Source organism: Harpegnathos saltator, unplaced genomic scaffold, assembly GCF_003227715.2.
Source record: "Harpegnathos saltator strain DR-91 unplaced genomic scaffold, Hsal_v8.6 scaffold176, whole genome shotgun sequence".
Classification (NCBI taxonomy): domain Eukaryota; kingdom Metazoa; phylum Arthropoda; class Insecta; order Hymenoptera; family Formicidae; genus Harpegnathos; species Harpegnathos saltator.
The window spans coordinates 85755-102461 of record NW_020229957.1 but is presented as its reverse complement, the minus strand read 5'-3'; the positions used below and the strand labels follow the sequence as shown (position 1 = coordinate 102461).

The 16707-nt window shown below is 28.4% G+C and overlaps 1 protein-coding gene across 7 annotated transcripts in view; it reads left to right on the top strand.

The window, feature by feature from the left end:
• The window catches only part of LOC105189805 (low-density lipoprotein receptor-related protein 8), a 39276-nt gene that overhangs the window by 17574 nt on the left and 4995 nt on the right, over nucleotides 1–16707 (top strand). For 2 of the 7 annotated variants that reach the window (XM_019844491.2, XM_019844490.2), the window contains exons 4-11: nucleotides 2195–2314; nucleotides 5763–5885; nucleotides 12453–12688; nucleotides 12807–13002; nucleotides 13302–13613; nucleotides 13982–14282; nucleotides 14550–14841; nucleotides 15828–16308. In XM_019844491.2, the coding sequence (XP_019700050.1) occupies nucleotides 2195–2314; nucleotides 5763–5885; nucleotides 12453–12688; nucleotides 12807–13002; nucleotides 13302–13613; nucleotides 13982–14282; nucleotides 14550–14841; nucleotides 15828–16308 (2061 nt within the window). The remainder of the gene's footprint in view (nucleotides 1–2194; nucleotides 2315–5762; nucleotides 5886–12452; nucleotides 12689–12806; nucleotides 13003–13301; nucleotides 13614–13981; nucleotides 14283–14549; nucleotides 14842–15827; nucleotides 16309–16707) is intronic. The other 5 variants (XM_011152134.3, XM_011152136.2, XM_011152135.3 and 2 more) reach the window with 3 other exon arrangements.

Below are 16707 nucleotides of genomic sequence, written 5' to 3'. Positions count from 1 at the left end.
TCAAAACAAACATACAATAAGGAAATATACATGATAAAACCCAGAATATTTATTAGACTGTTATATTTTGTAAATGTTAAAAAATGGAAATGTTGAGACAGAGGAGTTGTCAATCGAATTTGGGTCGACCTTGTTTAGGACAATAATATCTAACCATTGGTAAGCATTTTTTTTTTGGCGTGTTTGCGGTTTAATAACAAGATCAGATATACTGAAAAACGATGATCAAATTTTTTAGCACCTATCAGATAATTATGGAAATATTTTACAAGAAATTATAAAAAATATATTTTATAATATATGTAACAATCATCAGTGTGACCGTCAAAAAACAATTACTTGGTTTTTGTGGATGTTTTGTTGCAAATATGTATATGAAAATAAACCACATAAGTACAATATAAAAATAATATATTTAAACGACGCAAAAACTAATTTATTGAATGCAATTCTATATGCAAAATATAATTAATGTCTCGTGCTAAAATCGCTTTAAATATATACTACTTTTAATAATATAATAATATAATATTGGATTAGTAAAGAGTTTAATTTAATTTTTTTACATACTTTGAGTTACACTATCAGCTTTTCTAAAAATAAAGATTACCGACGAATAAATTATCCGACAAAAAGATTATACTAAATATAAATACACTGAATTAATTTGCACACTTAATAATAATATTATTTATATCATATCTAAAGATTTACATGTATTTGGTATCCTTTTATTTTTGTAAGGTCTGTTGTTAATATTTTCTACGAAAGTGTCCATAAGATACACAATATAGAAAAGTGTCTAATGAATGAAAATATTTTTTATTATATTAACCCCTTGGGTACGGATTTATTTGAGAAAATATTTGCATGTGGAACGGTTTTATATTACAATTGTCATCATTTTCTGGTTCACGAGAAGATTCACTATCACTGCTCGATAGACGTCTTGTGCGTCTTCGAAACCTTGATATTATATTAAAATTGTCATCATTTTCTATTTCAATATCGTCTTCATCACCTTCGCTTTGTATTTCATTGTAATTGTCAATTTCAGGATCACTAAACAATTCTTCTTCAGATTTCTCAAAGTCACTTTCGCTATCACTATCATAAAATATATTCCTTGTTTTTGACATAATGGGGCAGTGTATCGCAAATAATGTTCACCGAAATACTGTAATTGCCTCTTCTATTATGACTGATACAAGCTACAATGAAATGAACAGAATTGTGCCTAACCTCAAATATCGTTTTAGACACGTCATCCGCTCCTAGGGAAAACAAATGAATGACGTCTCTCAGACGTCAAATGTACCCAAGAGTTTAATTTTTGGTTTGACGTCTTAAACACGTCATCCGCTCCTAGGGGAAAAAAGTGAATGACGTGTCTCAGACGTCAAATGTACCCAAGGGGTTAATATGAATATTTTTGACGGTATTGACAAATTAAGAGAAATTGTGCGTAATAATGAAATAATGAAATTAATGGATAATAATGAAATATATTTTTTAATAAGATCATAATATAATTTCATACAAAAATTGAGAGTATATGATATTGTCCCTCACATCTAGTAAATAATACCCCTAATAGTAAATATGTCCAGAGAACATCCAAAGACATCCTGGAGATGTCCTGGAAACGTCCTATTTCCTGAGGACGGCCCTAAGATGCCTCTGGATGTCCCCAGGAGATTTGTGCTATCAGGGGTTATTTAAACATGAACATGAACAAAGTGCATATGCATGTATTAGGATTTTGCTAAATAAATGTATAAAATTTGGGTCTTTAAAGTTGCACACGACTGTGATTAATAATATCTTCAATAAGACTGTAACTTGCATATAAAACACACACACACACACACACACATGTGTATGTGGGTGTGTTTTATATGTGTTACGTTATATATGTATAATATGTAATTATGTACATACATATATATTATATATACAATATAATGCAAATATGCAAAAAACTTTTAAAATGTATCAAAAGCGTCTAAATTTATTTATCTTTTATTTATTTGTTTTTTACATATCTTTCAGATAATTTTGTTAAAAAATTATCTCTTATTGATATTTATAATTAGTATTTGTAATATCAATAAAATACGAATATAATTTCGTGAGATTGATTATGTTTTACGTGGGAAAGTTGTTAATTGAAAATATTCAATTAAAAAAAAAGGAACGGTACCGTGCAGCGAAACGGAATTCCAATGCAGCCCAGGCGAGTGCATTCCGAAGACCTGGCTATGTGATCGCCAGGTAGATTGCACCAACGGTGTGGACGAGAAAAATTGTCACAGTAAGTCGCAACATGTTCGCGGATAAATACTTTAACATTTAGGTGTTACCGGAAAGCAGCTAAGGAGGAACGAAAGATCAGCCGACAAAACTATAAAACATGCGACAGGACAGCGAATTGTTCGCAACGAGGACCCTACAGATTGTATTTTCGTGTTCATAATATATCTTCTCGCTTACTACATTGCGAAATGCAAATTTTCAATTTGTAAATTGCCTACATATAATATGCACATGAAAATACATGAAGAAAATGGCAAATATATTACCTCATATAATAATTTACAATTATTTGAAATATATATATATATATAAAGTGGGTAATCAATAAAATAGTGAGAAATATAACGTAAATTAACGTAATTTTATGAAGCGTTACACGCACAGTTGCAGCTCTTTTATATTTACATATGGTATCATAGTACTTTGGTATTTACTAAGTCAGGAATTACTTGAAATTTTCTACTAGATATATTCACTTCTAGATGTGCGTTTATTGTTTGTATATTGTGCGATTGTTGGCTATTTAAGGAAACAGCAGTAATGTTTTAAAACAGCTTCGACATCTTGACATATAATTAGAATCAGTAAGGGGATCTGCTCACGCGTTACGTATAATCAGTATGAGAATGATATAATACATATGAAGCTTGCAAGAACTAAAAAATTAGTTTTCCATTAAAAAAATTTCTGTAAGTAGTTTATGCATGTGGTTCATATTAACTGAATAAAACATTATGAGTGTATATAAAAGCCATGTAGTCAAAATGTTTTACACAGTTAATAAGGAGCCATTCATCTACTATTTCTAGCAAATTTTTTAACGGAAAACTAATTTTTTTACTTCTTCTTAGCTTTTGTTAATAAAAATCAGCAAATCAGATGTTGATACATGGACAATAGTAAAAATATACAGAAGTCTAAAAGACTTTAAGATTCATAAGAAAAAATAAAAAAGTTACAATTTGCAAACAACTACGTAAAATTTTGAGTTATTAATTAAAGAAGATTTATGAATGATCACGTAAAATGCAAATTTGAGATAATAGATTGCAAAATCTATACGTTCACTCGGTTTATCACATCGTTTGCAAATTTCGGATAAATAATACAAATCCATGTATATAACAAAACCGAGCATGTTCAATACCTGACAGTAAAAATTAGATTAAAAAATAGAAAACAGATGTCATATAGCTTTCTCTCTACCTGCGCAGTGTCACTCTTGGTCTATTCTTACTACATCTATGTATAAATCGACCGTCATAAGTTGGTACAGGCGCGGATGCAACAATATGTCGATTGTTGAAACATCGTTGCTGCTTCGTCAAATAATCAAGTCATAACCAATGAAGTCAATAATTAACAGCCATAATAAACATATTTAGAAATAAATACCTCTATTTAAAAATGTTTATTAATTCTCGACTTAGTAAATGGTAAAGTATATACTCATTTGCAATATGCTCATTTAAATACTTTTATAAATTTTTAAACGCATCCGTAGTTTAATAAGAAAACGTATTTTATGAGTAATATTCAAACAAATTCCCTCATTGGACTATCAGCTATATTCTAATCTGTATTGAGAAAAAAATGTTCAAACCGTTGGAATAAAATATACATTAAGCCTTGTATACATATAGAGGGTGTCTCTGCCAGATTTGTTATAAGATACCCTGTATATATATGTATGTGTATGTAATATACAGAGTGTCCCATTTTAAAGGACCCACTCAAATATCTTAGAAACACTGCGTTAAATCGAAAAATGCTTAAGACAAAAGTTGTTTGGCTTGAAAGGGAACATAAGACAGCGATAGCATTTTATTTATAGATGGCTCCACTTTCGAGATATTCATTGGTCATCAATTTTCTTAAATGGAAATCCCAATTTTTTATTATATCATCTTTTTCTATCAATTAATTTGAACAACTTTTGTCTGAAACATTTTTTATTTGCTTAATATATTTTAAGATATTTAAGGAAAACTTGGTAACTTTTCCAACATTTACCTTACAATATCTCGCTAACTATTCGTCGAAAGAAAAAATAGTATTAGACTTTTTTACTTTATTTACTATCAAGAATATATTACTATAATAGTACCCTAACTTTTGTTAACTTATCGACCTTTGGAAATTTCAAAATTATTAAATTAATAAAAGTTAGGGTATTATTATAGTAGTATATTCTTGATAGTAAATAAAGTAATAAAGTCTAATACTATTTTTTTCTTTTGACGAATAGTTAGCGAGATATCGTAAGGTAAATGTTGGAAAAGTTACCAAGTTTTCCTTAAATACCTCAAAATATATTAAGTAAATAAAAAAATGTTTCAGACAAAAATTGTTCAAATTAATTGGTAGAAAAAGATGATATAATAAAAAATTGGGATTTCCATTTAAGAAAATTGATGATCAGTGAATATCTCGAAAGTGGAGCCATCTGTAACAAAATGCTATCGCTGTCTTATGTCCTCCTTCAAGCCAAACAATTTTTGTCTTAAGCATTTTTCGATTTAACGCACTGTTTTTGAGATATTTGAGTGGGTCCTTCAAAATGGGACATCCTGTATATATATATATATATATATATATATATATATATATTCGATTTTAATATTTATATACTACGATTCAAACATTTATTCAATATAGTTTGGAGCGTATCGTATCGATGCTCAGTGAGAGAATTTGATTTTGAATAATTCTTAGAAAGATCATTTCTTTCATTGAACATTAGATACATGTTCCAAACGGCATCAAAAAAGTGTTAAAATTGTATTAAAACCGAATATACTTTAATTACTAATTGGCATTATTTACAGTGTTGTTAAAGAGTATTACTCTTTTGTGCATGTCATTTAATTTTTGTAATATTTCTTTAAATGATATTCTTTCGGTGTGCGGTGTGCTTTTAAGAATGATGTATATTAATCGCACGTGTACAGTTACAAACACGCAGCTATAATAAGAAATTTCTTTATATAAAGAAATTTAAGAAGAAGAGATAATTTTGATAGAATTGTAATTGAGTATTGTAATTGAGAATCTAATATTTAAAAAACATGTGAATTTCAAAATAAATTTTTAAGAAGATGGAAAAGCTGATATTTGATCTGTTTCTTTATATTTCTTTTTCTTTGTTTTATTTTCTTTGTTTTTTTCATTATTTTTAATCAAATTTTGATTTTTTCTATTGAAGTAAATATTATGTGAAATTCAATTCTCTCTGTTCGTCCGGCAGAGGAAATGTTATTTTTACTTGCTTTGTGAAATAGTCTATGCGGGACATTCGATACAGAAATGCAATCATCTTTCAACATCTATCGCTTTGATAATTCCAGTATTGATGATAATATTAATTTTATGCCTCCTGCGCTTTTGTACAAATGCATTATGTATTTTGTGACAAAAACCAGTGCAATGCAATTGTCATCTTGTAGGAACCAAGACCTGCACGCCGGAACAGTTCACATGTCATTCGGGAAATGGCGAATGCGTGGCATTAACATGGATGTGTGACGACAACCCGGACTGTTCGGACGGTTCGGACGAAGCTGAGTGTAGTAAGCTTCTGCACTTGAGCTAATTTTGCACTTGCACTTTGTTTTCTTTTTTCTTTTGTACGTGTGTGTTTCTTGTTTTTTCGTTTGGTTTGTTTGGTTTGTACGTTTAAACTAAATCGTTACTATACTACTAAGCAGTTATCTCTTTTTACTTCATGCTTTCAATTTTTGTCTATCAATTTAATGGACAACTCACAATTATGAACAACTAACGAGCATTAATTCATACTTACGAAGTGTTAATTGTAAATAAGTATGTATTATAGTATACTGTTGGAAAATTTTCGCCAAGCAGGGCAATATCGGTTGTGCAATATCTTGAATAGCACCTATAGCGTTATGTGCAATAGAAGTTATATAATTATTTAGGCCGTTTGAGAAACTAGTTTATTATTCGATTCAAAATGATACAAAATGAAATTAAAAAAGAAGCAAAAAGAAAAAATGAGGTCGAAAGGTAAAATAGCGAGAAAAAATGAGAAAAATAAAAAACGAAAAAAAATAAATAAAAAAGGTTAGGAAAGGGAAATAAGAAGAATTGAGAAAAAGAAAAAAATGACAAGAAGTAAAAAAGATGCAAAATATGAAAAAAAGAAAAATTAGAAAGTCTCTCTTTATTATTTTATTTTACATTTATCCGATTAAAATTAATCTTTTGTTTTTTAGACAAGTGTTTGATTTTTTGTTTTGCACAAAGTGGCCATTAGGGCATTAAAATTAAGATGAAAATGAAATAAAAAATGCAGTTTGTGTTTTAAATAGAATATCCTAATCAAGATTTATGCTAATTAATTTTTCTAATAGAAATTTTTGGTAGGATGCTCTTCTTGAAACAAGAACTCTAACCAACTTTTCAAAAGGCCTAAATAATTATATAAATTCTACTGTATACGGTACTTTCTAGAGCGTCCATTCAAATAAGATATTGCAAAACTGGACTCTAGTCAGTAAATCCTCTACTACGTATATACGTACACATTCGTCATTAGCACTTCATATATTTTTCTTATCAATAGGGATGTTTCACATGAATGTATTGGATAAGTGCAAAAGTTTTGGTAAGTTTTTCAAAGATATAACTGATTCAGTTTTATGGCAACATTCATAAATACGTTAGATGCATACTGTACCATTGGAGAAAACGATAAAGATTAATTGGTAGAATGAATAAATTAAACGTTTTTTAATAACATTGTTTAGTCCATACACACACACACACACATATATATATATTTTTCTATCTATGAAATTCATCAAAACTTTTGCACTTACTTGATATATTTAAGAATATATGTACCTAATATAGGAGTATGTGTATTATAACTACGAGGTCGACACAAATTTTTCTATTATTTTTCTATTTTATGTTGTTTTCCAATTATTTTCAGTCAAGAATTCCACTAATTTATGTTTATTAAAATTTTTTGTTTATTGACTAATGTATTAGTGACTAATATATTAATATAGTGACTAATAATAATAGTAGATATAACTAATAGTAACAGTAATAACTATTAGTAATAACTAAACTAGTAGTAATAACTAATAGTAATAGTAGATTTCAATTGGTGAAAATTGTTAAAATAGAGGAATTCATAACAATTGGTATCGATCTGTGCGATAGAAAATTAAATATAATAGTTATTATTAAATAGTTAAATAGTAGTTATTCTCAACTAAAGTTGCGTTTGAAAGACTTGGCTTGCATAGATTATGTTTGCTTATACATGCTTTATGAAATAGTTGCAAAGAAATTACGTTACTTACGATAATTTTTATGATGATTACCACATTCATTTATTTGTTGAAACCGTTTTTCATAGCAGGTTGGTTTTTGTTAATTTTTCTCTCTTTGCTACTTTGTCGGTAGATAATGTTAAGATTTACAAGAATTGATGGTGGGTAGAAATACTGAGTAATAACAAATTTTTATTTTTTGGAAATTTGATTCTTATGCTTGAATATATCAAGTTACAAAATTATTTTATTATTTTGAGATGTTTTTTTTAGCTTTTATTTTATTTAAGTGAAAAATAATTTCATTAAAAGTAAATGTTACCCACAATCTAATTGTTGATTGACTTGTGCGTAATTAACTCTATTTTTAATTTTTTTTCCTTTCAATGTACTTTCGAAAATAATCATAAATACTAAAAAATAACTATTTTATATCTTATTACACACATATATACACATGTACACACGTACATATACATATATATGAACACATTTTCTTTTCAGTCAAAAATTGTCTAATGTTTCTTGTTTAAAACTTGAATTTGTAATATAATTGATAATTTGTTATTCCTTGTTAAATCGTTTTATAATATGTGCTCCTGTTGTTAGCTTAAAAGATATTTATAAAATAATTATTTTTCTCAAAATTATGACAACAGGAAATCTTATTTTTTTACGGAATTTGTCTCTTTGAAAACGCAAGTAATTTATAATCTATAACATCATAAGAAAGGAAATTCTTTCACATGAATATTTTTTACTATTAATTAATATTATTGCGATAATTTAGTTTCTTCTTGGAATGATAGTTACATTATAACTTCATGTGCATATGTAGGTGTGCCTTATCCTGATCCTTCGCTACGGAACTTTTGATTAATGGCGTCAGAAGCGCAGAAATTTATGTTAAAACTTCTACAGATTATATTGAAATGAAAATATATATACATAAAATTATACTTGCAATCGATTGAGCACATTTTCAAGGTATTTTGGAAATTTTCCGTTTGCTCTATTAATCAATAAATGACCGTAAAATTAGCAGAATATTCAACTTTTCTTTCTAATATATTTTTTCCATGATTCGGTTACATTGATTTTCCACTTATTCTTATTATTCACCTTAATTGCCTAAAAAAAAAAGAAATTCTCATAACATGTTAGAAATGTACTTAATTTATTATATCATAGTGTCATTTTATGAATATATCATTTTGGTGAAACCCTTAAGAATTTTTAATATGAATTTCCTCGTTTCTGACATTATTATTCAAAGTGGTTGCGGCGAGGAAACAGGAACCATAAGACGTAAATTTTTATAACATGTTCTCCAAGATACATGTTAGTATATATAAAACCTGTAATATTAAGAAATGATTTACATTCAATATATTGTATATAGGATCTCATTTTTTAATTGAAATGACAAAATAAGTTAAATAATGTGGATAAAAAATTTCGGGTAAAAGTTTTAAAGTTTATGCGTGTTATAAATTTATTAAGTTAAGATATTTTAAAAATATGGCCATAAACTGTTTTTCTAAATGTAATATTTTTGAATGGGAAACTTATTTCTATTATTTCTATTTTCTCTATTGCAAAGAAAATAAATAATTTGTCTTAAAAGTATGTAACATGTAAAATTTTTGATATAATTGTTACAAATTATATCTGTGAAATAAGTGTTACCCGAAATGCACTATGTAAAGGTTGTAGTAGGATGTAAACTTACGTGTATGTTTGTTTATGCATGCACAATTGCTCAAAATTTTTCTTATTTTGAAAATGATATAAATCTCGAAAATATGAAATTTGTTATGGAAAATAGTTATCCACTACTTGTTATATTTATCTAATACTTGTAATATTTATCCACTATTTGTTTACTATTAATTTACGTTTTAACTGAGAATACGCATCTCTTAATTTTGGTTATTAAACAGATGCTTTTTGTGAATGTTTTTTGTAAATAAATAGTATTTAGCAGGTTTTTGAAAATGATCATGTTATTATCAATATTATATACAATATTAATATTACATACGCACATGATACCGATATATATGTACAATATTAGTATATCATGCATTTTAATCAAATATGTTTGTAGTTAATAATAATGTTTATAAAGTTAGTAATAATGTCTATAATTATCACTATATCTAACAAACAGCAAATAAAATCGCTGTTCACTTTTTTGACATTGAATAATCTTTTTGATTTTCGGGAAATGTCGCAATTCCATATTTCTAAAAAGCAGAAAAATTTCATCATATTTGATTTTCTACCTTTAATAATGTAATTTTTTGTTCTTTGTAAATTGACGTTATTTAGATATACTGAAGTTTACTGCGAATTTCATCTTTATTATATTATGTTAATTTAAAACTTGTCTCGTAAAGACAAAATGCAACATCTTATTTTTCAGCGAGTTTCTCTCCCTTTCTCTCTTTTTTTGCATAGAAGGAAGAGAAAAACCTGACTTTTTCGTTAAAAATTCCTTTTTATAATAAAATTGTATTTAATAAAAATGCAATAGTTAATCATAATAATTGTCATTATTAATTATCAGAGAATCATATTTATCAGGAGATCTGACAAATAGACAAATAGACATTAATAGAGTATTAATGTTTAGTGTGGTATTACAAATGTTCCTAAAACAGACTTTACTTTTACATCTTTATGATGGTAGGAAGCAGAAGGCGTTATTATTTGGAAAAATACAATTTATGGCTATGTCTCAAAACAAATAGCCTTAATAAGATTTTAATATTTATATCCAGGCTATTCTTTTAAAATGTTATTTTTTTTATTTGATAGTATAATTTTTTTATTTGAGGTGTTCGATTAAAAATGGGATGTTTTATATGCTATATATTAGAATAGAAGTAGAAATAGTAGGTATATTTATATATTAGTATATATCAGTATATATAATATACTATATATACTGATATATAAATATATAGTATATATTTATTATATATTAGTTTAGTACATGTTTTATAAATAAAAACAAAAGGAAAGATAGCAAAAGCAGCTGGAAAGAAAAGGGACGCAAGTGAGATGAAAAAAGAAATAGTAGTAAGAGATAGGGAAATAAGATTATTTGACTTGAATTTTTGTTCAATTTTCTGGGATTGGTTAAAAAATATATGTTATGTTCGCAATTTCGGTGAATAGTCTAATATAACTATTATAAAACAAAAGTGATATCTGCATATTGAAATATTTGCAAAAGAAATTGTGTTTGAATCTATCGTACAAAAATCTCGTACAAAATGAACGTACCGTGCATAACAACTCACAAGTTAAATATTTTTAACATATTTATTATTTAATACTTAATAATATTTAAAACCTATTTGTAAATGTGAATATACTAGTTAAAATTAATCAGCGTATTAAGTCTCAGAGTACTCAGTTCCTGCAGAATACAGTTTATTAGATTATTTATTGCGTGTATGTCCTGTAATTGAAATTACGAGATTAAAGTGGTAGTAATAGAAAGTCCAAAAATTGTAGGGATTATACTTACAGAGTATTTTTTTGTTTATATTTATAAAATATGTACTTTAGATATTTATACTTTATAATTAATTTGGTTATACCGAGTATTTCAGACCACCCGGGTCACTCGATTTTTTCGTTAACGCGATATTTTAGAGAAAAATATTTCAGACAAAAGTTGTAGGGCTTCAAAGAATCAATTTACTGACGCTATGAATTTGACTTTAGAAGATAATCTTGAAAAGTTCAGTCAAGATCAACATAAAAATCTTAAATGGATACCCCAATTTTTTATTACATCATCTTTTTTTAGCAATTAATTTGAACAACTTTTGTCTCAAACATTTTTTTTATTTACCTAATACTTTTTGAGATATTTAAGGAAAACTTGATAACTCTTTCAATATTTAACTCACGATATCTCGCTAACTATTTGTCAGAAAAAAAGTGGTACTAGACTTTTTTGCTCTATTTAATCTCAAGAATATATTGTTTCAATAACGCTCTGAATTTGGTTAATTTGATGATTTGAAATTTTCAAAAATCAGCAAATTAACAAAAGTCAGGGCGCTATCGCAAAAATATATTCTTGAGATTAAATAGAGCAAGAAAGTCTAGTACCACTTTTTCTTCTGACAAATAGTTAGCGAGAAGATATCGTGAGTTAAATATTGAAAAAGTTATCAAGTTTTCCTTAAATGTCTCAAAAAGTATTAGGTAAATAAAAAAATGTTTGAGACAAAAGTTGTTCAAATGAATTGCTAGAAAAAGATGATGTAATAAAAAATTGGGATATCCATTTAAGATTTTTATGTTGGTCTTGTCTGAACTTTTCAAGATTATCTTCTAAAGTCAAATTCATAGGGTCAGTAAATTGATCCTTTGAAGCCCTACAACTTTTGTCTGAAATATTTTTCTCTAAAATGTCGCGTTAACGAAAAGATCGGGTGATTTGGGTGGTCTGAAACACCCGGTATATATAATATAGAAATTTATGTGTATCTATTGTAATATGTATATGTTATATATATGTTAAGATTTATAATCAATAATGTAATGCAAGGGCATGTTCTTTCAAGATTATTAAAATAATGTTTTTCTTCTTTTTTTAATTGCAATAATATATAAAATATTCTTAGTTGTTAATTATTTGTCGTTATTGAAAAAAAACGGAAATGATTTCAGTAAATTTTATTTTGTTTTAAAATCAGTAAAATATTAATCTTTTTAAAGCTCAACGTCGTTCTGTAGACATTCTCTCGCATATACATCATGTTAAATCTTTTACTTGTCTCACATAAAAATCTTTCGTCTCAGACGACACTTGCCGGTCTGATGAATTTACCTGCGCGAATAAGCATTGCATACAACAATTATGGGTATGCGACCATGACAATGATTGTGGAGATAATAGTGACGAGAAAGCTTGTGGACCGGTAACTTGTCATCCTGACACTGATTTTGCGTGCTCCGAAAGTTACTGCATAACATCACGGTGGAGATGTGATGGCGACTATGATTGCCCTGATCGTTCCGACGAAATGGGATGTAAGGTATTTGGTATTTTTAATTAACATTTTAACGGTCACACTTATTTCGGAATAGTTTTCAACTACTATCAGCAGATATCAGGATGGAGACATAGGTTTGATGTTTCTAATATTTTCTTAGGAGCCTTCAGAGAAAATAAGCCACTGTAACAAGGAATTTGATTGCAACGATGGCGTAACTTGTATACACCAGACTTGGGTATGTGATGGGGAAAAGGACTGTCCAAATGGTGCGGACGAATCCCCGCAGAGATGTCACAATATCACGTGTAGGCCTGATCAATTTCAATGTGAAGATCGACATTCTTGCATATCAGGTATTTGAAATTCAATTAAATATATATATATATATATATTTATTTATTGAGTACGAAATATAAGATTACTTTCAATATAAATTGAAAATATTTTTATGATTATTATTAAATTAAACAAAATTATTAATGATAGATTTATCGAACATATTAGCGCCTCATGTTAAATTGTATAATTATTGCATTTGTGTATTTCACATATAAACATTAATTACACATTAACATTATACAACATTATTTCGCTGCAATTTAAGTTCAAAGCAAAAAAAATATCCAGAGATACTAATAATTTTCATGTTTAGGTCATCTGTATTGTAATGGTAAAACTGAATGCGCCGACGGAAGCGATGAAAAAAATTGTACGAGCAAAGTCGTAAGCTGTGATCCACAGGTTCAGTTTGAATGTAGCGAGGGCTCATGTATTCCTCTGGAACACGTATGTGACAAAAATCCAGATTGCATTGGTTGGGAAGACGAGAGCATCCAGTACTGTGGCGTGAACGAGTGCGCAAAGAATAACGGAGGATGCTCGCAGATTTGTGTCGACTTACCTATTGGTTATCGATGCGACTGTAATGCAGGATATAGGCTCATTGACAATCGCACATGTGATGGTAAGAGTAAAAGTTCAACGACTAAGGCTAGATTCACATTATTTGTCTAGATGACGACAGATAGAAATCCGTCAATCTTCTGTTGAATTCTTTTTAAATGGAAATTGTTAAAATGCGACGGTAACGAGTACTACAAATACTTTAATGCAAAAGCTTTAAAGAATATTTTGAAAAATGGTTGATGGAATCTTGTCTGCCATCATCTAGACGGATTAGCTTAGATAATGGATTCGACCTAAGAATTCCAAATATTTCGTAATAAAATAATATAAAGCTCAATTATAAACACACACCTTGAAAAGTGCAAATATTGAAATTGAGATATATTACAAAATGATATTTATAATAAAAAAGATTTTATATTTCAGATATCAATGAATGTTTGGAGCCCGGCAGTTGTTCTCAATTTTGCAAGAATGAAAAAGGTAGTTTTAAATGTAGTTGTGCCGCCGGTTATCTTAAAGATCCACGAAATCTAACACGTTGTAAAGCAGCTGAAGGTCACGCGAGTTTGCTATTCGCTCGCCGACATGACATCAGAAAGGTAGCTTTGGATCGTCAAGAAATGACTGCTATCGTTAATAACACTAAGATGGCAACAGCTTTAGATTTCGTCTTCCGTACTGGAATGATTTTTTGGAGTGATATCAGTGAAAAAAAAATTTACAAGTAAGTTATTGTAATCGTATATTGCTACTACGAAATTTTAATCTTCGGGGGAAAGAGGGTTACGTATATATATATATATATATATATATATATTTATTTATTTTTATTTTACTTCATTTATTTATAATTTTTGTATTTTGGGATTTGGGATGGCTTTCATTCTAGAGATTGTTTTTCTCTTTCTTATTTATTTTTTTTCCTTTTCTATTCTCTCTTTTCCCCTTTTTTATATAATAAGTCATGTAATGAATTGAATGACATATTTAGAGCACCAATAGACGAAGGAAATGAGCGAACGGTTGTTATCGAAAACGATCTCACTACGTCCGACGGATTAGCAGTTGACTGGATTTATAGTCATATTTATTGGACGGACTCTGGAAAAGATACGATTCAATTAGCTAATTTTGAAGGGAATATGAGGAAAACTTTAATACAGGATCGTATTCAGGAACCTAGGGCAATAGCGTTGAATCCTTTGGAAGGTTGGATGTTTTGGACAGACTGGAGTGACGAAGCGCGTATTGAACGAGCTGGCATGGACGGTTCTCATCGATCGGTAGGAAACGGAAATTAATAATATTTTTACAAAATATCGTTATCATAGAGACTTTATAAGGGGAAATATTATTAAAAATTGTCATATCAAGCATCCCTAAATCTGTGAGTAATATAAGCAAAACCTTGAGCAAACCCTGAGGAAAAAATTACATAGCATAAATGTCCTTAAACTTTATATATGTTTTAAAATGTTTGTTTCTGAGTAATCTACGATTTGAATCAGGCGACAGATTTTTTTCGCTACATAGACATGATATTTTAAAATAGTAGAACCATCTGATTATGTTATAGTATTTTTGTGAATAGTATTATAGTGAATACTATTTTTTTTTTTTTATTCATTTGCAACATGATCAATTGTAATATACATTTTTCAACACATTGTACAATATTTAATTACAGGCTAATACAAGTTAATACAAACATAATCTATCATTTTCATATTGTTATATGTTACATGTTTCTTAACATTTTGTAAATACAACTTAATTATATTTACTAGGAATAGAATTATCTTACATATTCATACTTTAAAAATATATTATACTACTACATACTTTAAAAATATATTATATTACTAATATATTCAGTAGTGTATCATATACATGCGCGTGCGTGTACGCATATATATATATACACACGCGCACACATGCACGCACGCACGCACATGCACACACAACTATATATAAATAAAGTTATATAAATAGAAATTTTTAAAATATACGTTAAGATTAATGTTATTTATGCTATGTAAGACTTTTTTAAAAATTTATACATGAATCTTTTTCAAGCAAGTTGCGAAAATTTTTATTTATAATTATACTTCTTTCTATTATTATATTAAGTTATTACGTAGAGTTATATAATTTAAGAAAAAAGAACAAGTGATAAGCAAAAATATTTATATCATCGGTACATTATATTATGTTTATATGTATGTTTATTCATCAAATTGCTTCTATTTCTAACAAAAATCTGTTACAGGTGATTGTTGGCAATGATGTTAAGTGGCCTAATGGCTTAGCTTTAGACTTAATTGGCAAGAGAGTGTATTGGGTAGACGCAAAATTAAACATCATAGGTTCCTGCAATTATGATGGTACCGGCAGGCGAACGGTTCTCTACTCTCCCGATAACCTGAGGCATCCCTTTAGTATCACAACCTTTGAAGATTATGTGTACTGGACTGATTGGGATAAGGAAACCATCTTTAAAGCCAATAAATTCACTGGAAAGGAAGTAGAGGCTGTAACATCTATTAGGACGCTTCAGCATCCGATGGTAGTTCATGTGTATCACCCATATAGACAGCCTGATGGGATGAATCAGTGTCAAGCCGTCAATGGACATTGTAGTCATCTATGTTTGCCGGCACCTAAAATCAATTCTAGATCGCCATTGTTATCGTGTGCGTGTCCTGATGGCTTACGGCTATTATCCGACGGATTAATGTGTGTGGAAAATGGTAAGTCAACATAATAGAGGATACAATGATTGACAAATTATATTTTAATATTTTCAAGTTATCGTATAACTTTCAGTTAGTAGTTCAATTAGATCATGTTGGGCAAGTATCTTAACGTTAAATGTGATCTTTTTAAATTTTTTAAATAGTGGTCCTGCCAAATTACGATGTTACAAATTTCAATTAAGAGAATGTTTAATTACATAATTGGTAGAATAGTTAAAAATTAGAATGTTTAATTAAGCAATATTAGCATGGAAAGTTACTCATAAATCTGTTACGGATCGTCTGTAATACAACACATGACGTAAAAGTAAAATTTGGGCTTTGCAACAGTATTTCATTGCATGTTGTTGGTGCATTTTTTATTTATGCTTATTATGTAAGTCGATAAGAAAC